A 22,660-nucleotide genomic window follows, 5' to 3' on the forward strand; every position below is an offset into this window, starting at 1 on the left:
CTGCATGTTGTATAATGATCAAGCAAACAAGTGTGACGCAGTTTTGGCTTAGATGGTAGGTAGGTTAAAGTGAATTGAAAAAGATATATATATATATATATATAGCTCCAATTTCGAAATGTGTATTTGATTTGACTATGTAAATACATACATGTACCATATGATATGATGTATGGATCTCTCTGATAATTAATGAACTCTTGTGTTTCCTATTTTGCTTATAAATAATGACACTATTGCATGTCCAGTCCAATCTGTCTGTCAAACTCATTTCCCGATTAATGGCTCGTTTGGGATTGCTTTTCTACGAAGTACTTTTGCTAATAAGCACTTTTAACAAAAACGTCTTTATTAAAAAAATCTTCAATTTTCATAAAAAATTAAAGTGCTTCGTGAAAAAGCACTTGAGAGTGCTTCCTGAAGAAGCACATAACAGGTGCTTCTCTAGGAAGCACTTCTATGACCCATAAGCCCTTTTAAACTTTTCTGCCAAACGATGTCAGAAGCGCTTTTAGTTATCAGAAAACGCTTTTAGCCCTTTTAGAAGCATTCCCAAACAGACCCTAAGCCAATTTACAGAGGTTAACTTGCTAGAATATGATTAGCTTATCCGATAAATAAAAAGCCTTTTTGACCTTGCAGCCGTTTTTCATCTTTTCTTCGTGTTCAGTGGAGCCAATTTACAGAGGTTAACTTGCTAGAATATGATTAGCTTATCCGATAAATAAAAAGCCTTTTTGACCTTGCAGCCGTTTTTCATCTTTTCTTCGTGTTCAGTGGATCCATTAGTCGATAAGCATCTGGACATAGAAATATATACATACATTATACATACTGTACAAATCATGATAGAATATCTAGGTTTTCTGGGCTAGAGTAGAATAATATCTTCAAAACTTGCAAGTTTTCATTATTGTTTCGAATATATGTACTGTACAAATCATGATAGAATATAGAAAGTACTCGCAACTATCAAAGTAGTATGCGGAAAGAGAGAGGCTCGACTAGTACTCCTCAACCCTATGGAACTACTAATAACACTCCAAATATATTATATTATATATATGTATAAACCCTACTCTCAACTTAAACAAAAATGCATTTGGAGAAAATCCTGCGAAGTTGATCTTGTTGGTCGTATTCACAATACCATAATGTATGCACTAGTAGGCTTAGAAATCCAGTTATTTGTCGACGACAACTTCCCACCCCTCGTCCACAAGTGCTTGCGCAAGTTCTCTTCTTTCATCTTCAAGTCTGCTTGTTGGTGATAGGCCATCAACTGAAGGAGTAGGACTTGCCTTCTCTGCAAACTTTGGTGACTCGACTCGTTCCAGAAGCAAATCAAATGCCCCCAAGCTTTTCAGGGATGATGAGCCTGAAGAAGCTAAGATGCAACTAGTCTGGCTTGAGGAAACAGACTGGCTTAGTGGAACCCGTTCATCAAATTTTTCTTTCAGCAGCCTGACATCCAGACAAATAACAGAAATTTCTCCTCTGCACAAGTACCAAAGTACCATGTTATCTCCTCAAAACCATAAAACTAAATATTGCAGAAAAAACAGACACGAAACTATCAAAAGAAATTTAGAAAGCCTCGAAAGGAAACAAAACTAATATATTAAAACAATGATGACAAAATTACTTACTGCAGCATATCGACAATGCGACCACGGTCCATCAGAAACTCCCGCAACTGCAAAAAGAAAAGTAAGAACGAAATTATATCATCAGTTACTCTACTTGAGTAGGTCCACGGTCATTGGAAATAGTTGCAACCTTGGAATTCTCCTCCGCCTCTTGTTGCAATACTTTTGACTCCTGGACCACTTTCTCCATCTCCGCTTCTTGTTCAGCAAGAGCTGTCCGTGCAGATTCTTCCTTTTCTAGCTTGTCCTGCTCAGCCACTTTCCTTGCCTCAGTTGCTGCATCCAGTCGTTCCTCAAGAGTTTCACGCATCTGCAGTTACAAAACAAATAATGAACTAAGAAAATGGACTATCTTTGTATCAGCTGCTGTGCATCGATTGAAGCCAAACAAGTGACGGATAACATTTGCCCCTTTTTTTTTACTGTATGAACTCTGTCATGATATTTCTTGATAAATAATTAGAGCAGTGAAACAGAGAATATAATCATTGCCTTTGAAGAATACAACATGATAAGGATAGCATAATAAATGAGGAAATTTAAAAGATGAATAAATAATTTAGTTAAACATAGCATGACAACAAATTAATGCAGTGTGATGAACAACTTGATGAACTGAAGTAAAAACCTCATTCAGAATTGCAAGTGATTTATCCCTTTCATCTGATAAGCTGAGCAATCTAGACTCGAGCTCCCTCACTTCAGTTGCTAAAATTGCTTTCTCCCCATACACTTCTCCAGCATGCTGCAGAAAAAAGAAGAATACATCCTCAGTTATGATGCACCCTTGACAAAGAACAGCAGAATTCAGAATCCATTAACTTATAATATTAATCTCATTTAGCAATCTACAACCATGTCATTTGCATCCTTCGCATGTGCCAACATCTGTTTCAGTTCCTCCACCTTGACCATGATATCCAAACCTCCCCTAGAAGCTTCCTCTTTGACAATATCAACAGCTTTCTCTTGGACTTCCACTTCTCTCATCATGCTTATAACTGACTCCATCGCTGAAAACAAGGTTTTCTGCTCCATTGTTTAATAATTAGGAACTCAATCATACGGGAGAGGAGAAAAAAAAAATAATGATGCTGAAAACAGACTCCATCAAGATGCTGCATCAGCAATGTAAACACGTAATAAACTACTCAAATTAATAATAAGCTCCCAAATGTCAGCCAATAATTATCACCAGTACATCCCGTGATGATACAAATTATTGATACAAAGATGAAATGAAGCACCGAAACCAAATCTATAGAACATAATATCATTGCATTCAAAAGACAAAATCGTATAGTACTTGTTTCACACGGAAGGATTAAAAGCCACTTCAAGAGACCCAATAAAAACACAGAGCATCATCACAAAGAAAGGATCAAGTTGATAAACTACCATCATTAGGTTTAGAATCTGATAGTAATTGAACAAAAAATTATGCAGTTGTAATTTTTATAGTAGATGCATTTACTTCTGAATTGCAAGTCTAAAGCTAACAAGTTGTAAATCCATTAGTACCTTGTTATTTTTAGCATCTTCAATTATCTCTTCAAGAACATAAATATTGCATATGTTGTTTGGTGTGGTCTCCTCAATATCAAACATTTCCCTGGGAGAGCAATCTTGGTTGGAAGTAAGACATGAAGTACCAGTTGCTTGTAAGTTGCCATCAGCAAGAAGAGGGCCTGAACAGAATTCTGAATGAAAGTCACACTGTGTAGCATCTGGTGCATGTTCTATAAAAGAAGAATCCAGCTGAGCCACAGAACTTTTAACCTCCACCAAAGAGTCAACAGCAGATGATTCTACTTTATGACATGTTTCACTGATAACCAAATCAGAATCATCATGCACAGGAAAATCAAAATTCTTCCATGCAGGAAGTGGCTCATCCAAGATGCCATTCACCCAATCTTTTTCAGGCATTGAAAGGGTTGACTTGCAAGATGGAGACTGCTGAAGCCCAACTTTGCCATCAAAATTCAAACCCGTTTCATCAGAAATCGGTTCTTCATTTCGAGTATGTATCCTCAAAGGATCTGCCGTGACAGGGGCATTATGCAATGTATGCACTTCCTCCATTGGTGTGGGTTCATCATGAGAGGCACCACTTGTATGATCATTTTTGTTGCCATCCTCACCAGCTGCGGTTTCTGGTTCTGGTAGAGATCCAACTCCTACTTCCTTAATTACCTGCTGGTACATCAATGCTTTACCCTTCTCCTTGTGGTCAACTGCAAGTTCATCATGCAACATATAAATAAATACCATTGTTAAAATATCAAATGTTTACCACTAGCTAGAGGGTTTGAATATATGCATAAAATAAAGTGTATACAATATTAACCATCTAAAGGTTAAAAGAAAAAATGGCAACATTCTAGTGTTTATCAATATATAACGACGGGGAATAGGAAAAATATAATGGCGTCAATAACAGAATGATATCAGGAATTGGAAAAAAGTTCTCATGAAAAGCTATAGATTACCTGTAACTGGTGAATCTGTGCGATGCAGAACCTGTGCAGGACTAACAAGAGACAATGATTGTCTGTTCAAGGAAGGGAGCTCAGTAAGAACATCAAGCACTGCTGCATCAGCATCGGTGGGATGTTCAATAGCAACAGCCCTCAGAAGGCGAAAATCCACCTGTGCAGCATTAGAAGAAATAACATGGAGGGTCAGCATAGTCAACACCAAAAAGACAACTCAAGCATCCTAGGACACATAGATTCCCTAATCTTACAGCTCTTACATTAAGGAATATTAAAGAAAACTGTATAAATCTTTTGCTTAAGATCTTAGGGACGACAATGTGTATATTCCATAAAATCCAACTAGTACTAATCATTAGCATCTGCCGGAATAAAAACTAAAAAACAAGAAATAAAAGGCAAAAAGGAAATTGAGGCAAACAAGGAAATCTAATAGCAAAGATATATAATTTAATCCAAAAATGTCTTTTGAGGTAAAGACCGATACCTGTGGAAAAACTTCCTTTAAGCAACCATAAACCGCATTGAAACCCATATCCAAGAGCTACAAACCTGCACATACCAAAAAAACATTCATCCATTTGAGAGTTCCAAACTCCACATATTAATAAACATAATTTTTTTTGTTAAAGAAACAACAAAGAGCAATAATTTGACACAAGAAAACGAAAATGATGTCAAGATCCAAGATGAATTTTTTTCCCCCTTCACTCTATAATACTCCGTTTGGTTTAAACTTATGAAAAAAAATCAGAATTTGATTCGAAATTGAGAGCCGACAATACAAAATTCATCACAACGGGGAAATACGCATGAGATGAAATCGAAATTACAATCTCTCTGTTTGGCTGCCGAGAAAATAACACACACAAAAAAACCCTAAAAACGAAAAGAAAATAATTCAGAATAAAAAATTTCTAACTTTTTAAAACCTGGGATTAAAACGAAAGAAAGATGCGAAATTTCACAATCCTTTCTCTGCGATTCTTATCCTTTCTCGGCAACTAAACGGACGGAAATAACAACAAGATAAAGACTGACCGTTCAGCTAGGGGGAGAGAGACTCAGGGGAACCAGGAAAGGAGGAAGGAGAAGGGTTTTCAGGTTTGTACGATATTTGTATTTGTAGTGTTCGATTCTCGGGAAAATAAACAACTAGAAAACTCGGCTGGGCTTGGGCTGGGGGCGAGTTGACCCACGCGGCTAAGGAAACGGGTACAATCGTTAATCTAGCTACTATGCGAGGGTAATTCCGTCGGTTTATAATTTGACTGTTCGGCTGACATGGCAGAGGCTCTTGGGCCGCTACTCAGGGTAACCAAGTCTTTATTCGTCGGAACTTGGATGGGCCACTGGATAACGGTTAAGCTGACGTGGAACTTGGGAACTTTCCTGCTGCTTTCTGGTCCTTTCTTTCACACTTGCTGTGTCTTTCCATGCCCACAAATAATGAAAAATCAGCTTCTGAATATTAATGCTTTATTTTCTTTTTCTTTTTCTCAAATATATGGAAGAGTCTCCTAATTGTCACATTAGGTCAAAGACAATTTCTTGAGATTTTGCAAGAAAATTAAATGAGATTGTGGTGCAAGTGCTCCTACTTTTCGTTTGTCTGGTTATTTTAATTGTTTTATTTTATTTTATTTTTCGCCAAATTAGGAAGGGAATGAGAGGGAGGCGTTCATTCGAACATGAAATCACTGACCTTTTTTCACTGGGATAAACACCATTGACATTTTCATTGTTTGATTAACTTATTCTCTTTGTCTAGAAGGACCACATTATATTAGAAAAGGTAATACACAATATATTATCTCCAACATTTTCCTTTTGTCTATACCGTCGAACTAAGTCTGTAAGATTTATGGTGAAATTATTCATTTATAGGCCCCTCCCCTTCCGTTAAATATCCATCTGTTTCTCTTTGGTAGGCTTTTATAAATAACCCAAATGGGTTTTACTGTAGTTGGACAGATCCAGTTCGTAGACTGACAAAATTTTTGACCAAAAGAACAAAAAAACTTGACAAAATTTAAATCCAGTTACATACGCATGCACACTATAATCTACAAGAAAAGCCTAGCTTATAGATATGTAACTGTAATCTTGATATTTTAACAAAGGACGCAGACTGTTGACCACAACTTCCGTGGCATGGCATGATAGTTAACAAAGGACTGAAGGTAGCCACCTGCCGCAACTTTGTTTCCTGACCGGAAGTCTGGAACTACCGTTGTCATCTCTTGTTGCCTAGAAGAGGCTCCCGAGGATTCCCTGAATACCTCACTGAATGTGCATCATCTTCCGCGGACTTCTTTGGGGTTTGTCCATGCTCAGTTAGTCCCTGAAGGATAACCAAATGTATAATTAGACAAATAACTTTGAACTTCCAGAACAGCTCACAGAAATGAAATACAACTTGTAATTCTCCAAAATATGTACTTGGAGAGGAAGCTAATAAATTTGATACTTTTCAAACTTTTCTTAAAATTTTCGGCTGCTTTTGGCTACTTTTTATGAAGTTACTATATGATGATTCCCGCCCCTTCAATTATTCTTCTGCATAGAGCTACTACACATTTATGCACTACAAATGTACTTTAAGCGTGAGCAATGCATGTAAGAAGCACAAAAACATTGGAGTTTTGCAGATGAAAATTCTGTTCAAATACAGCCCCATGTGCTTCACAAATTGCAAATTTGGTGAAATGTTCAGTTACTGGAAAACTTGTGCTTTTCCAGGAAATGGGCTTTTATCTCACTTAACAAAGAAGATGGGAACTGATGATGACGTAAATCCATATAGTGGTTTATGAATTCATGTTCAAATGACTTAGCAATGAAGATTGACAAGTGAATGATGTAACTTACTGCAAGCAACTTCCGACTTGATGGACCTCGTGCCATGGATGAAGCAGCTGCCACAGCAGCCACACGTATCCTATACAAATCATGCATTCCAAATTAATCAAGCAACTTGACCATGAGCGACTGAGCAAGATAGATTTATATATATATATATATATATATATAGAGAGAGAGAGAGAGAGAGAGAGAGAGAGAGAGAGAGTTCAGATCCAATAGTACCTCCTATGTACATCGATATATACATCTGTTTCATCTACAATCTCCTCCTGCATTAGAAAGGGGAATCAGGAAAATCTATCTAAAAAAATGGAAATATGAAAACAAATAATATGCGCATATTTTGCAGTGGAACAAATACTATCCCACTGACTGAACCGCGAAAAGATAGTTTAAATGGGTTGAGTGCTACTAAGCCAAAGTCCATGACAATTTACAGACCATTCCGAATCTATAAATTAGAGGCAGAGCTTACTTGCAGAAGTTCTTCAAAAACATCCTCCAGGGTGATGATTCCAATGACATCCCCATCTTCAATATCCTCAGTTGGCTTGTTTGTCAGAGACTTTGGAGATTTATCGATGTTGACAACAACACTCCCTGATTTGTCATCATGCTTGCTTAGCAAGGAGGCAACTAATTGAGATTTTTCATGGGGCAGTTTATTCTCTTCGAATTTCTCTTTGTCAGCAGTTGGCAAAAGGTTCTTGTTCTTTCCTTTGATTTTCACTACAGCAGCCAGGTGACTGCTTCCTTTTTGAAACTCATTAAGTATATCATACAGAGGCATATCTGCAGGAACCCTGGGATATCCATGCATAAGAATTTAACAATTCCCACAGAGAACAGATACATAAAAGAGAATATGGAGAAAATGACACACCTGGGAATTCTTCGAATGGAAACGGCACTCACTGGAGTCTCCGTTTCTGCTCGTACTGTGAGAAGATTTTTCACCTAAGTCAACAACAAAATTATAAAAATGACTTGCAAATTCTACCATAAGCTGTTACCAATAACAGAATATCATATAAGACACACACACACATACACAAACTTCAGACAGGCTAAAGTTTTCACACCCACCAGTAAGAGGCCAATAATGTTTCTTGGATTTCCATAATAGACAGGAACTCGACTATGACCTCGTGCAAGAATTTTCCCAATTGCTTCCCTGCATTAGGAAAGTGGGATTAAAAAAAATATGTTCATGTGTTTACTCCTGATTAATAAGAAGATACACAACCATTTAAGAATACATATGTCCCTATATCCTGAAAAACGAGAGAAGAACAAGACGCATCTCAACAACAACCGTGATCCTTAGAATTCCTTCTCACTACCTAGTTCTTACTATATTTGCCTTAAAAGATCAGATACAGAAACAAAGTAAGGATCTAGAGATGTCAGTATCTGTCACTGCTATTTTAGTATCACAAAAGAATGAACACGAAAGAAGAAGAAAAAAAAGTCCAAAGGAAAACACACCAGTCTAAATTTGAATTTACATCCAAGGAAAAAGTTGATTCAATAGGTGTCATAGCCTCCTCTGCAGTCTGGACATCAAAAGAAACTTTAGTATCATGAATACTTCAAATATTGAAGACAATGCAACATGCAGACATGGATTTTGGCTTTATCTCAATACTTAAAATGGCATGCAGAAGCCTGAAAAATGTAAGAAATACCCTGGAAGAGAAGTAACACTAAAATAGTTTGGATGCAGTATCAGCCACAGAGCAAGTACTACAAAAATGCACATTGGACAAAAGTGGTTGATAATATAAAAGGACCATCCACATGAACATAACCCAATAGAGAAGATGAAAGATGACCTAATAGAATCAAAATCTTTCCTCAAATCTCTCTTTAATGTCTCATAAATTTCCAGGTCAAATGCAGATATGGACAAAATGAAAATTTTAGAATACTTCTTAAGACATTAGGCACCTTTTCAGTTAAATCTAGCGCTCCACTGATGATTGTTGTCTCATCATGCGTGAGTTCACCTCCCTTACCAGCCTAAAATGGACAGAAAAAGCAAGTCAAAGAAAAGAGAAAACCATTAGAATAGGTAAAACTGTTGTGGAATTTTCAGCAGCCATTCACAAATCACAAAGCCCGATATAACCCCAAGAAGTAGTTGTATCATTTATCACTACTGCTGTTGTGCAACAAAAGAAAGAGCTTTCAACAAAATTAGTAGTCATGAACAAAATATTGGAAAATGCAAGAGGTGGCATGTCATAAATACTTCCAACCTAAGCAGCTTACCTCTTTGCCGTGAATAGAGACTAGGGCTTTCAACTGTGCTCGCCTAAACAAATCATCACTATGACCAAGTACAGCATCCAGAACCTGAGACCATGGGTTAAATTAAAAGCTACAATAGCAATATATGAATCTGAAACATATCGAACTTCACTCCTTATACTGTTTTTCTGAATCAGGAAACATACTTTTTCATCCAAATATGGAAATGATCATGAATATAGTATTGAAACACCATTTTAGTAATCTCAGTGTTGTTGATGCAATATCTTAAATGTCTCATAACCCCAAAAACAATTAATTAAAAAATTTGAAGAGAAAATTGAAATTGGATGATACAGTACAAGGATATAAGCATTACCTTGGCAATTGGGTACGCAATTGGATAACAGATGCACATCAAAATGCGAACAAGCCAAACAAAATTGGCACCAACAGAAAGTCCATATCTTGAGCATATTGATTGTGGGATAATCTAGTCCAATATGACAAGGCATAAGTCAGGCACAATCCCATTCAAGATTAAAGGCTATACCCAGTTGCATTGCAAGAATTAATAATGAAATGAGAAAAGCCGTACCTCTCCAAATAATAGAACAAATGTTACAGACAGCACAACAGCAACAAAGGGGTGAAAGATTTTATCAAGGTACAAAGGAAGCGCCTGGGAAAGCAAAGATCAATACAAATACTAATTAATCCGTTGGCAAACCGCAAATCTATAAAATTTAATTAAGTTAAAAAGTATTAAGTACCTCCATGGCACAAGCATTGCAGAGAAGCAAAGTGACCAAAAGCTGGTGCTGCTTTTGCACAACAGGTAATATCTTAGCTGCGTACAGATCAACATCAAGCCATTAATTTCACAACCAAGCTTAATTAAGTTGATTAAACACCAATTTGTTAATATAATTTCGTTTCTGAAAAACAGACCAGCTTGCTTCTTCTCGGTGGGGCTCCCGCTCCGCTGCAGGATCTCGAGGTCGACGAGATTGAGAGACATCAAGCCCAAGGTGAGCCCGGACATGATCCCGGCGAAGAGGACCAGCAGGCACGACACTCCGGCGTAGAGGAACCACGAGCCCGTACCAAACGGAATGTCGTCCGAATCTAACACGAGGTCCCTCGCACCGTTCCACATCAGCATCATCGTCGTCGTCGTCGTCGTCCGAGCTAGGAAACTAGGGTTTCGGTGTTCGGTGATAGCATAGCACCGTCGACAGCGAGACTCCGAATCGAGTGAGAGACAGAAAAAAAATGAGTGTTTGTTTTTGACTTGCTGTTGTTAACTTGTGAGCATATGACAGGTTTGTCGTCGTGCGGGAAGGTGATGCAGTTAACGGTTTGGACGATCGGGTCCGTTGAAAACGCGGGTATCGTAAAGCAAACAAAATCGAGTTAGCGAAATGGACGGCCAGGATTGTGTGAAGTGTCGAGGGGCTCGCATGAGATCCGTTTTAACTAATTTAAGTTTAACACAGTCTAAATCCGAGAGGATACTCCCCGTAAATCACAGTTTAACATGTAGCAACATTTAAAAGAAAAATTTATGCACACATAAGGTCATTCACATAAATGTATAAGTTCCTACTTACAAAAAGAGGGGCAAGTATTTTATGTCCAAAGGGGAAAGCAAACAAACTCAATGATATCAAAGGATCTAGATTGTGTCTAACTTCGACACAACCAATTGACAAAGATAGTGTTGTGTTCGGTCAGCTAATTAAAATAATGTGTGTCACATAAATTCGATCTCCCTTCTTGTACATTAGACTACTTAGAATATCATTTTGTCAACAAATAAACAAAAATCCCCGAGAATGGGGTTTTTATCCGCTGTGGTCGAGCTCTGTGATACTGTTTGATTGGATTGGGCCAAGGACAGGCCCAAACTAATAAAAGTATGAATAAGTCAGCCCATTCAACTTTGCCGCTGCAAAAAACACACCTTGAAATTGTGTTCGCCGTCTCTCTCTCTTAGCTCACACTGTGTTGAGTGGGGTTTGGCTCGGTCTCTGATTCCAGGTATGCTCCCCAAGACCCGAATTATTTCTTCCTATTTGCACAACCACACAGCCATTTTCACGTCACACACGAACCCAGAAACGCACCTTCAGGTTCGATCCATTTCGAGCCTCAAGGTGGTTTGGCGCAAAGACCGGAAGCTAGACCAGGCCATTGAGAACGACAAACAATACAAGCTCTGTGCCCGGGTCGTCAAGGAGGTCCTTAACGAACCGGGCCAGGTAATCCCACTTCGGTACCTTGAAAAACGGCGCGAAAGATTGCGCCTTAACATCAAAGTCAAAACCTTTCTTAGCAGAAACCCTGGTTTATTTGATATTTATTATGATAGAATCAAACCAAAAACGGAACCCGTTAAGTTTCTTCGAATTACCGATAGGCTCCAGCAAATTCTTGAAGAAGGGAATGGGATTGTTATGGAAAATGAGCTTCTGATTGTGTCTAAGATGTGTAAATTGTTGATGATGTCCAAGGATAAAGTGCTTAGTGCTGATAAATTGGTTCATGTCAAGAGGGAATTTGGGTTCCCTAATGATTTTATGGTCAATTTGGTGCCCAAGTATCCGCAATATTTTAGGATACTTAGGTTCCCTGGGGAGGAGAAATCATTTCTGGAATTGGTTTCTTGGAACCCCGAGTTTGTGAAATCTGTGATTGAGAGGAGAGCAGAAGAGGAGTCAAATTTGACAGGAATCCGAGTTCGTCCTAATTTTTATTATAAGCTTCCGTCAGGGTTTTTCTTGAAGAGGGAAATGAGGGAGTGGGTTAGGGATTGGATGGAGCTGGATTACATATCGCCATATGAGGATGTGTCGCAATTGGATCAAGCATCTCAGGAAATGGAGAAGAGGACGGTTGGGGTTTTCCATGAGCTGTTATCATTGTCCATATTTAAGAGGATTCCTGTGCCCATATTGGGGAAATTTAGTGATGAGTATAGGTTTTCAAATGCATTCTCGAATGTATTCACAAGGCATTCGGGGATATTCTATCTGTCGTTGAAGGGAGGGATTAAGACAGCAGTGCTCAGGGAAGCGTACAAGGATGATGAATTGATTGACTGTGATCCGTTACTAGAGATAAAGGACAAGTTTGTTGAGCTATTGGAGGAGGGATGGAGGGAGAGAAAAGAACAGACGCAGTTGCAAATGGAAGAGGTTAAGAAGGACAAGGAAAGGATGGCCATGGGGAATAAAGAATAGGGCAAGGACAGGTGCAAAGAATAGTTGATGATCAAGAAAGGTGATTTTGCAACTAGATGAATGCTGACAGGTAAGAAGGAATTACTTCTTATTTGAAATTTCTATTGATATTGAGCTGCAAATACTGTTGAAAATATTGGATGATCTTGGTTTTGTGGGATTATGGTATTCTGTCTAGGAGAAGGTTCCTTTTTGTCCTCACATTTATCAAAAAATTTGTAGTGATTCTTGGTGTAATTGTATCTCTTGAATGGAGGGTGAAACTGCTTTCTTTTGGTGTCATATATAAGACCCATTATTATATATCTGTACTTCGTTTTGTTGAACTGTACAACAATTTGTAAAAATGGGAATTATTGATGAAACCACTATGACCATTTGTGATACATGCTTGTAAATTTCATAACTGATCAAACATAAAAATAACGGTGAACATTTTCATCTTTTTCACATCCCCGTTATCTCAACTTCGCCTGTGTCATGCTCAGTTTGCAAGATGACACGATTTCAGAAAATGTTGATCTCGTTAGGCATTATTCTGGAAGTGAGACTATAGTGTCTATTTATTAAGGCTGGAGTTTGATCTCTCATACAATGAATTCTGACAAGTAGCTTCCGAAGTGAATGCTCACTGAAGTTGAGTGTCTTGCCTTAAACAGGACAATAGATCTGAAATTTTTTATCATGAATTTACTTCTGTTAAGAACATCAGATGATGTATACCATGTAGGAAGTGAATCTTGTTCCAAATATAATTGAACTGATCTACATTTGAGCTTTCCTCTTCATCTCTGCCTTAGTTCTCTCTGTATGAATGGGTTGGTTCAGAACTTCATGAGGCTTAGTCATCCAACTATTACCATATTTTGGCAAACCAGAAATTCTGCTTCCCTTAATATTCTACAAATGTTGACTATTTCATTTGAGTTTTAGCTCTAAACATTTCATTTAGTTGAATGATTCTGCAAACAGGGCATGCAATGGGTTCTTCCTCATTTTCTTTGTCTCCATGTTGATGGCCAAACAGGAAGATAGTTTACACCAAATATATTATCCATGTCTTCTAAATGGACAAGGCAAAGGAAAAATCTTTAACAATTTGCCAACTTGTGAAGTATTTTCTGTTCTCTGCTCTTGCAGTTGGTAGGAGCAATTTAGAAGAGTTTGCACGTCACCAAACTCTAACAGAGTCTTCACACAAAATGAATGAGAATGAATAAACCATTCAAAACCTGAACTCATCCCCTTGGCAATCCCCATTACTTATTAATTATTATCACCCACAAAGAGAGCCTAACTAAACTCAAGAAAACAAGAAGCTTATGAAAGCACAAAACTGTATAAATATAAGGCTTAGCCTAAAACACCTAAAAACCATCCATCTTTTCTCTTCACATCTCACATGTAATAGCAGAAGGCAGAAGATAGCTGGCATGGAGAGAGTCAACATTCTTACTTTAACCTTGTTTGTAGCTTCCCTACTATTTGTGCCCAAGATGGAGGCACAGCGTATATTCCCACCTCCCCGCCCTCTTTGTGCTTCACAATTTGCGCTTGCTAACTATGCATGTGCATTGCTGCCCTTCACTCCAACGCCCCCTCTGACACCGCCCTCCCCTCCCCCCTCTTCTCCCCCCGATGATGACGGAGGTCAGGAACAGGAACACGAACATGAGCATGGACATGGGCACGGACACGGGCACGGGCATAGACATGGTCATAATAGGCACAGGCATGGGGGGCACCATGAACCCTCACCCTCACCTGCAGAAGATAACTGTTGTAGATGGTTGACCCAGCTGGATAATGAGTGTGTGTGTGAATTGCTGGTGCACCTGCCTACATTCCTCCTTAAGCCTGCCCATGCCTACACTGTAGCTGTTGGGGAATCCTGTCGTGTTACCTACACATGCGGAACTCCGATCAGGATAAAGGTCTGAATAAACATCTTACTACCTTGTGAAGCCCGGCGGTACTCATCAGAGTACGGAGAATTTTATTTATATATGCTGCATGCTATGTTTAGTGTTATGACATTTAAATGGTACGTATGAGTGTAATGCTGAATCTTGTCATAGTGTGGTGTTCGTTTAGCAGCTTATATTTCTAATAATTTTGAGCTTTCAACATAGATTTGAAGTTGTTGCATGGAGAAGACGAACACAAACTCAACTACCTATCTATATAATTTGTAATAATATTTGGTTATAGAGCCTTATACATTTATATAAAGACGAAAATGGCTTTTACAGCTTTAGTTTTTTGTGTAGAATGATGCAACAGTGATCAATCATATTGGAATTAGGCCGAGATTTTAGCTTCAGTGGTAGAGCATTTGTCAGGTAGAACCCACACTACACCACGAAAAGAGTAGTTAGATTAATACTTGCTCAGATAATGGGAGAATCGGAATATCATCAGATAACCAAAACGTTGGATAACTTTTATATATATATATATAACAAGGTTTGAGGTTCGGCCATTGGGTTATCTTGCTCGTACAATTGTAGAAGGTAGATATCGTATCTCTTTTGGATACATAAATGAAATATTTCCAAGTGTCTTCAAATGCGACAATAAGACCCCAAATGGAAACAACGATGTATATATGCTGATAACACCCACAATAATAATGTTCTGATATCCTAAAGATGGTGACTGATGGAGGAGTGTTTATTCGAAATTTACCTTTCTTTTTTCGAAAAGAATAATTAACGATGACAAATTGGCTTGTCTTGTACCAGTCGGTATCAAGTCGTTCTTCCCCATTCATTCCCATTTCACCCTAAACTTTATTCTCTCTTTCAATTTATGCAAAAATATTCTCTGCCTTTAAATAGTGAAATCTATATTGACTATATCACATTTTACAAACTTGAAAACTCCGTACGATGAGGTCCCTTGTGAGCATAAAGATGTGCTTGTTATATTAATTAAAAAGTTAAAAGTAGTTGTCGGGGCATTGCTATTTATAATATTTGTACCATATTTACTAACCACCTCTTTATTAGAAGTGATCATCAATATAGCCAGTAAATGTAATACGAATAAATAGCAATGCCCTATTTTTTGTATGTGAAAGGACAAACCTTTTCTTTTTCTTTCTTTATGGACAACAAAAGAATGGGCGGACGTATAGCGAAAACAGATGCCTCCTTTTCTTTATTGTGTGTTTTCCAGGCTGGATATATGCTTGTTGGATTTCATTTTGATATATTATTAGGGTTACGCAAGGAAAATGAGCAAGAAGAGAGAACATCGACAGGAAGGAACCAGAATAATGTATCCATGCATGATGCACCATGAAAATGACAACAGTAACTTTTGGTTAGTGGTTTCCGAACATAACACAATTTGTTTCCATTTTCGTTTTTGCGTGTTTCCTTTTTGGGTCAGAAGAACCTGTGAAATGCAAAGGAAAGAGAAGAAGCAAAGAAATATTTTGTATCTGAAACCCTAGAAAAATAAAGCTATATATAAAAGCCCAAAGCCGCTTGTGGGATCTGAAACCCTAGCAGCAGAAGAGGCCCATCTGCTGCACTACTTTGCTTAGTCTAGATATGTGCTTGCTAGCAAGCAGCGTCATGAAGCCACAGCAGAAATATCTTGGGTTCTCTCTTTATCTAGGTCAATTTTGGGTACTTTCGTTAAAGCCAATATGTACGTGTGATGAGATTCACCATAAACAGTAAAGAATGACACTCACAAGTAATTAGAGATGGATTATCTCCTAATCCCATTAATTTAGGGAATGTATTAGTGGGGGGGTGGGGTGCTTCATCTGTCTCATCAACTGCATATCTGGAAATTAATCAAAACAAAAAGGTTTGTCTTTGTGTGTGTGCGTGATGCTTGAAAAGAAAGCAAAGCATATATTAATAATACACAAAGGGATTGCATTTCGCAAAGTAATTCAATTTTGTAAGTTGCTTTTTTATCAGATGAAAATATCTTTTGTGTAATTAGTCGATCGCATCCAATAGCCAAGTTGTTTGTTGACTTTTTCTGTCATAATCAGTTTGACTTTAGTTCAAAAGGCATTATAATTAAGATTCGAATGCTTTGTTATAATTTTCTTTGTCATGATCAGTTTGACTTTCGTTCTCTATATGTCACCTCATTAAAATTTAATTTAATTAAACTGAACACATTATCCTTCAAATAAAAATCCAAATTACTCTTAATTAAAAATGAACAAAAAATCTCTAAATTGACTATTCGTATAAAAAAAAAACGTGTATAACATTATTTGTTCTTTCTTCTTCCCTCTCCGCACATCTTCCCAAAAAAAATCTGAGTCATTCATCTTTTCTTTCCCAAACCAATGATTCTTATTTCAGACCAAAAAAAAAAAAAAAAAACCAATGATTCTTAGTGGCCTTTAAAAATTTGAGGTTTCTGTCATGGAAAGTAGAAGGTTCCATTCTATTCATCAAATACAACAGCAGCTATGGGATCAATCTGACGTTGGAGTAATCTTTGCCACCCCAATGGGCTGTCATACACTTCGTGCTAGGATTGCAGGAGTCAATGAGGCTCAGCCCATGTCCTCTCGAATTTTTTTGACTTTTGCTGCTTTGACCCACCATCACAAGACACTCGTTGGCATTCTGGATGGGGTCTTTTGTAGTTTTGTTAAACTCATTCTAGTTTAGCTTTACCAGAAAAGAAAAGGCATTCCAATTTTTTTATTTTCTTTCCCCAATTTCCCAAGCCAATGATTCTTAGTGACCCTTAGAAATATGAGATTTCTGTCGACTATGAAAAGTTGAAGGTTCCATTCAATTCATCAAATACTACAACAGTTGCTTGATGAATGTACTGCAAAGATGTTATGAATTGGGGTGGGGGTGGGGGTGGGGGTGGGGTGTGGGTGCAGCCGGAATCAAGAATTTTGTATATTTAAAAGGTTAAAAATTGTAAAGGATTCAGACAAGGTCTTAGGTTCAAGTTCTAACATCTATGTACTGTGTTAGAAAAAAGCTAAAAATTCAAAAATTAATTTATAGAACCAAATGCCCTTAGAATTTAAACAATACTGATGTCTCAAATAAGAGTTTTACGTCTATAACTAATTGATTATAGTCTATATGGAATATCAATTAATATGAACAAAATTCAAATTAGTGACACAATAATTTATCAAAATTCATATCAAATATGAACAAAATCCATGTCAATTATATAATTAATATAACAAAAGTCAATACCAATTAATCTAACTAAAAGCACATGTGATTAAAAGTTCAAGGTAATTTTTGGTGAATTTTTCAGCACACATGAGTTTTTAATGAATTCTTAAGTTAGACCAATTAGAAAATGACATGTGTTAGCTTATTATTGGACCATTTAAAAAAAAGAATCAAAATCAGAAGCGCTAGATGGACGCCGAGTCTTTCTTCTTCCTTGAACTGCCTTTGCAAGTTCATCAATTCTTACATAATGAAAAACTTCGAAAATTCATAACTTTGGTTGTGTAGCTCTGATTGATAAACTGTTTTCTCCTACATGCTCATGAGATCGAGCCCAACAATCTAATTTAAATATTCAAGGTCTCACACACAAACAAACAAAACAACGTCTTTGAGACATGTAGTCGAACAATTGGTGGGCACTAGCAAAAGGGCAAATTTCGGCATCTCCAAGGAAGTTTCTAGTGAGGGGAGGTGCAATTACACTTCCTTGCACCTCTATGGATCTGCCAGTGCATATGGGGTGGGGAAGGAAGAAGAAGGAGAAAAAAAAAACAACGTTAGGTTGGAGTAAGTCAAGTTTGAGCTTTTTTTTCCTTTTATTTTTAATTATGAGTAAATTTGATTTTTATTTTAATGATGATGTGTCAAGTTTAAATCTCTTAAATTAAATTTTAATGAGATGACATGTAGAGAATGAAAGTCAAGTAGATCATGACACAGAAAATTAAAGAAGAAGATCTGTATCCATATATTTAACAATTAACTGAATTATCTTAAAACCATGCTCTCTCTGTCTCTCTCTCATCATCATCACAAGATTCTGATTCTTTAAATTCATAGACACAAAAAAAGAAAAGAAAAAACGAGCGTGTGATGTGACTGATGATATACATGCGTACGGAGTCGCAATTTGTACGGCCAATTCCTTTCAATTATATAAATGTCCTGGACGACAAAATTACTATAAATAAATAAAAAGAAAGAAAGAAGAACTTCATTATAGCAGTCATTTTGAAGGTCACAACTTACATACATTCTCTTCATAATAATAATAATAATAATAAAAATACACCCTGTTTTTTTCACGGATCCAATGCCTCTAAAAAGCTAAAGCCAAAAAGAAAGCTATCTATAATTAATCATATCATGCATGACATGGAGCATATAAATTAATTATTGCTTACGAAATTTCCATGACAATGACAATTAATCCTTTATTTTACACTCATGATTAGATGAAGGTAGTGCATCAAAATGTATTGCATAATAAGAAAGAAATAATGTCTAAGTCTTCCTAGTGAGTTGCAGCAGCGAGTGCTGCACTTTCCATAGGGACCCTCATGGCACCAAGATTGACAGGGACCTCAGCTTTGGCATAATTGTACAGAAACTGACGAACAATCTGAGCACTTGGCTCATAAACAAACTTTTCCCAGGCTTCGTCGGATTCCTTGCCACGCTTTCGAAACACCTCCGTGGCATCCAACGGATGCAAATTCCACCCTTTAACATTTCTAAGTCTTTGAATCTTCTCCAGTTGGCGGGAGGCCAATTTGCAATTATTCTTCTTAATTTCCTCCACTGCTTGTTCTAGTAGCCTAGCTTTAGTTTCTTCATCCAAAAATGGCCCATACCGAAAGTACTTATCGAATTCGGGCACCCCAATTGCCCTTCGAATCCCTTTCGAGTAATCTGCATTGGGATGGAAGAACTCCTTCACCTCATCCACCATCCCATTTTCGACCATCTTGTCCACCCGTTTTGACACAAATGAGTGCAGAACCGGCGTGGACACGTTTACCCATAAAAAACAACATTCGTATTTGGACCGAAATTTATAGTCATAGTCATCAATTAAGGCCTCAATGTACGAATTGGAGCCTCCAACGATGATTGGAAGGCGATCGCGGCCTAAAATGGATTCAATGGTAAGTGAGGTTTCGTCACAAAAATCTGTTGCCGTAAAATCTGCATTAGGATCATGTATCCCTAGCAAATGGTGCGGTACCCCACGTTGTTCTTCTTCGGTTATTTTGTTGGTGGCTATGTCAAGCCCCTTGTAGACTTGCATTTTGTCAGAGTTTATGATTTCTGCGGCGAGATGGGTGGCCAGGTCGATCGAGAGCCTCGATTTCCCCGTCCCGGTTGCTCCCATTACGATCACCACCTTCTCCTTCTGCCGGCGAGGATTGAACACGTCCATTTTATGACTGTAAGCACCGGATGGAAGTAATGTTTGCATTTCCTTGCACATCAAATTCATGTTTGATGATGATGAAGCACTATATATAATCTGCAGAACAAAAAAGAAAGTTAAGAAACAGAATCAAATTGTGAAATCAAAAATATTTGATCCGAAGTAAGAGATTACGGCCTTTAAAAAAGTACCTGTTAGATTGGTGGTTAAGGAGACGCGGCAAGCTGAAGAAGCTAAGAGAGAAGTGTTGGCAGACGGCAGTAGGGCACGTATTGCTCAAATGCCACAGGTAAGTAACCAAAGTATGAAGAAAACAAAATTGTTTATTTGCTCAAAAAAGTTGAAGCAACTTACGACCTCGTGGAGCAAAAGGGGGGGTGGGGGGGTTTGCTATATATATACATATATATTGGGTTTACGTACGCAAATCACAAGTACGTAAAACGGAAAAATTTACAAAATAAATGAAGGAAATTAAAACAAGTGGTGGATTCTTCAAAATGACATCTGATTGTTACGCTAATTGGACTCAACTGTAATCCGATTCCTCCAAATGCAAGTGGATTTGACAAAAATGTCTGGCCTTTAATCCGAATAAAACGAAGAAGAAAAAGAAAAAGAAAAAAAATACTTGTTTAAATTTCAATGTAAACCCTGGCTAGGTTAACCAAATGTATTGTAGGAAAGGAAGGATTTGATTTGACAGTGGAAAAGGAAACAAATAACTTTAAAGAAAAAAAATAAAGTTTTCCAATATGTCGTTTTAGTGATGGTCAAATCACTAGTGATCACTTTTCTCATCATTCGGATGTAATAGAATAACCACCTTTATTCTGGAAAAAAATTTCTTGGGTTGGGAGTCCACTGAATCTACCACGGTCTATGATCATCCAGTAAAAGTTGTACAAGTTTAATATATAATATTACAAAGATCTAATAAATTGATGGCTTCCAGTGATTCTCTTCGGGGATTTTGATTCATAGAACCTTCTAGTTATGCTTATGATGGTGGAACATAACTGTTTTCTTTTTATAGGTAAAAATGTAAGGTCTAAATGAAAGTGAATAGCATTGGTGCTGTGTATGAACAACAGATCTTTGGCAATGACATGCATTTGAACGATTTTTCTTTCTTTCTTTCTTTCGTTCTTTCTTTTTACCAGAAAGAAAAGAAAAATCATTCAAATGCATGCATGCCAAAGATATAAATGATTTGTCTAATCATAAGAGTATATAAGATAGGGTTTGCTAGCTTGGTTTCCACTAAGAGAAACTGAAAATGATTTAGTGTGGAAGTTTTGGGTTATGTCATGCTTGATTACTACATGATGTATGATAGTTAAGATTACTCGAAATTAATAAGTATATAAATCAAGCGCCACCTTAACGAGAAAAACTTAATTGTACTCGTGATACGAATTGTGCCTATCTTAATTTGTACGCAAGTTCACAGGAAAAGAGAGATGGACTCGATTGTCCTAACTATCACGATGCTAGAAGATACAAGTGTTTCTCCACATTATCGCACCTAAGGTCTATCAACACCTAAGAATAGTGAACAATTATACTAATTAGATTTCACATCAAAAATCACGCGGGGATGGGATGAACTTGGAAAAAGCAAGCTTGTTAATCATCATGGATGAGAAATCTTCCGCTTTAGCTCCATTTACATCCCATCGGAGAGGGTCGATCGATTGTTTTAACATAAAAACAAGTTGCTTATGATTTTCTTTCAATAATTTGAGCTACCAACCAGTGCCAAGAAAGAAACAAAAAAAGTAGATGATTAAATGGCGGTCGATCGAGTCGAGATGGAATTGAAAATGGCCTATGCATCTGCAAACTATTTGCCACGGGCAGTGGCTGGCTCCTACCACCACCAAACATGACCACCTTGGTCAAAATACTAAAAACAGAACGGATAAAGCTGTACCCTACCCTTTGCAGTATTAGTTATTTTCTTTGGGCGGTGAAAGATTGAAATTCTATATGCCACTGGGTTTGGACCACATGATAGTAGACCTCAAGGTAAAAAAAGGGAGGCATCAAGAAAGACATGCAAGTTTGTCAGGTATTTATGTCATGAACCTTTATTTTGAAGGACCACTTTTTGCTGGCAACTATGGGTTTGTCTGTGATTATATGCACCCCCTTTTAGCCATTCCTCCGATTTAGGACCAGATACCCTTTATATATATGCCTGAAAATTGAAAACTTAAAAATCGTAACTGGTGTACCCGAAACACGTAAAAATTACTCTTTCAATCAACTAGATTGAGGTTTGATGGGTTTTGCATTTGCAAATTGCAATATGGTAACTTGGGAGTAATGCTGACTCTGGTTTCGGGCCAGTGGGTTAAGACTAGATAGACTAGACTAGAGCTGTGAATTGATGGAAGTGCACAAAACCTTATCAAGTGAAGAAAGAGTCCAAAAGGTACAGTACAGCCCACTGTTCTTCCCAGGTTGGGTTTGGATAAACATTAATAAACCAATCAGGACTAGGATTTGATTGTATTGGACTTACTAATTGTCAAGAGTTTCGTCGTGGGTCCCAAGAAGAAAACCAACAAAATCATAGGACCCCACCCCACCCCATCCCAAGGATAAAGAAACAAGTTAATATAACGTTTCTTTTGTGTATGCGTGGTTTGTTGTATACGCCCAAAAAAAGTGGCTGCATTGCATGAGGCTGCCGCTGATCACTGTAGCTGAAGCTGCTAATACGGGACCCACCACAGTTTTGAATGACGAC

General features: G+C 37.5%; 5 protein-coding genes across 5 annotated transcripts; 2 read left to right on the top strand and 3 right to left on the bottom strand.

Moving 5' to 3' along the window:
* Positions 1-882: 882 nt before the first annotated feature.
* On the bottom strand, positions 883-5,308 carry LOC103334090 (ELKS/Rab6-interacting/CAST family protein). The gene is made up of 9 exons (XM_008237022.3): positions 5,189-5,308; positions 4,635-4,699; positions 4,142-4,301; positions 3,171-3,886; positions 2,505-2,678; positions 2,278-2,394; positions 1,780-1,959; positions 1,650-1,696; positions 883-1,497 (listed from the first exon to the last, which is right to left on the bottom strand). Exons 2-9 carry the CDS (start codon positions 4,680-4,682, stop codon positions 1,185-1,187), a joined length of 1,755 nt encoding a protein of 584 aa, XP_008235244.2. The 5' UTR covers positions 4,683-4,699; positions 5,189-5,308; the 3' UTR covers positions 883-1,184.
* A 736-nt stretch (positions 5,309-6,044) lies between these two features.
* Positions 6,045-10,588, bottom strand: LOC103334091 (CBS domain protein with a domain protein (DUF21)). Its single transcript, XM_008237023.3, has 13 exons — positions 10,217-10,588; positions 10,039-10,115; positions 9,864-9,947; positions 9,645-9,758; positions 9,287-9,370; positions 8,963-9,034; positions 8,501-8,568; positions 8,099-8,186; positions 7,896-7,969; positions 7,488-7,815; positions 7,235-7,281; positions 7,019-7,088; positions 6,045-6,491 (listed from the first exon to the last, which is right to left on the bottom strand). The coding sequence occupies exons 1-13, from the start codon at positions 10,431-10,433 to the stop codon at positions 6,384-6,386; spliced, it is 1,431 nt and encodes a 476-aa protein (XP_008235245.2). The 5' UTR covers positions 10,434-10,588; the 3' UTR covers positions 6,045-6,383.
* A 628-nt stretch (positions 10,589-11,216) lies between these two features.
* LOC103334092 (Ubiquitin carboxyl-terminal hydrolase family protein) lies at positions 11,217-12,896 on the top strand. Its single transcript, XM_008237024.2, has one exon. The coding sequence runs from the start codon at positions 11,311-11,313 to the stop codon at positions 12,508-12,510; it is 1,200 nt and encodes a 399-aa protein (XP_008235246.2). The 5' UTR covers positions 11,217-11,310; the 3' UTR covers positions 12,511-12,896.
* A 921-nt stretch (positions 12,897-13,817) lies between these two features.
* On the top strand, positions 13,818-14,641 carry LOC103334105 (Tetratricopeptide repeat (TPR)-like superfamily protein). The gene has a single exon (XM_008237042.2). The coding sequence runs from the start codon at positions 13,833-13,835 to the stop codon at positions 14,448-14,450; it is 618 nt and encodes a 205-aa protein (XP_008235264.2). The 5' UTR covers positions 13,818-13,832; the 3' UTR covers positions 14,451-14,641.
* A 4,036-nt stretch (positions 14,642-18,677) lies between these two features.
* Positions 18,678-20,278, bottom strand: IPT3 (isopentenyltransferase 3). Its single transcript, XM_008237026.3, has 2 exons — positions 20,094-20,278; positions 18,678-19,998 (listed from the first exon to the last, which is right to left on the bottom strand). Exon 2 carries the CDS (start codon positions 19,966-19,968, stop codon positions 19,000-19,002), a length of 969 nt encoding a protein of 322 aa, XP_008235248.2. The 5' UTR covers positions 19,969-19,998; positions 20,094-20,278; the 3' UTR covers positions 18,678-18,999.
* Positions 20,279-22,660: the final 2,382 nt, after the last annotated feature.

This window comes from Prunus mume, linkage group LG6, assembly GCF_029339155.1.
Source record: "Prunus mume cultivar Tortuosa linkage group LG6, ASM2933915v1, whole genome shotgun sequence".
Lineage (NCBI taxonomy): Eukaryota > Viridiplantae > Streptophyta > Magnoliopsida > Rosales > Rosaceae > Prunus > Prunus mume.

Coding starts and splice junctions, on each gene's coding strand:
- LOC103334090 (XM_008237022.3), bottom strand. CDS start 4,682: ATGGGTTTCAATGCGGTTTATGGTTGCTTAAAGGAAGTTTTTCCACAG. Junction 4,302..4,634: donor TAAAGGAAGTTTTTCCACAG/GTATCGGTCTTT, acceptor AATGCTGCACAG/GTGGATTTTCGCCTTCTGAG. Junction 2,679..3,170: donor AAGATGCTAAAAATAACAAG/GTACTAATGGAT, acceptor ACAATGGAGCAG/AAAACCTTGTTTTCAGCGAT.
- LOC103334091 (XM_008237023.3), bottom strand. CDS start 10,433: ATGATGCTGATGTGGAACGGTGCGAGGGACCTCGTGTTAGATTCGGAC. Junction 9,371..9,644: donor TTGCGTACCCAATTGCCAAG/GTAATGCTTATA, acceptor CCATGGTCTCAG/GTTCTGGATGCTGTACTTGG. Junction 7,089..7,234: donor TATATCGATGTACATAGGAG/GTACTATTGGAT, acceptor TGATTTGTATAG/GATACGTGTGGCTGCTGTGG.
- LOC103334092 (XM_008237024.2), top strand. CDS start 11,311: ATGCTCCCCAAGACCCGAATTATTTCTTCCTATTTGCACAACCACACA.
- LOC103334105 (XM_008237042.2), top strand. CDS start 13,833: ATGAAAGCACAAAACTGTATAAATATAAGGCTTAGCCTAAAACACCTA.
- IPT3 (XM_008237026.3), bottom strand. CDS start 19,968: ATGAATTTGATGTGCAAGGAAATGCAAACATTACTTCCATCCGGTGCT.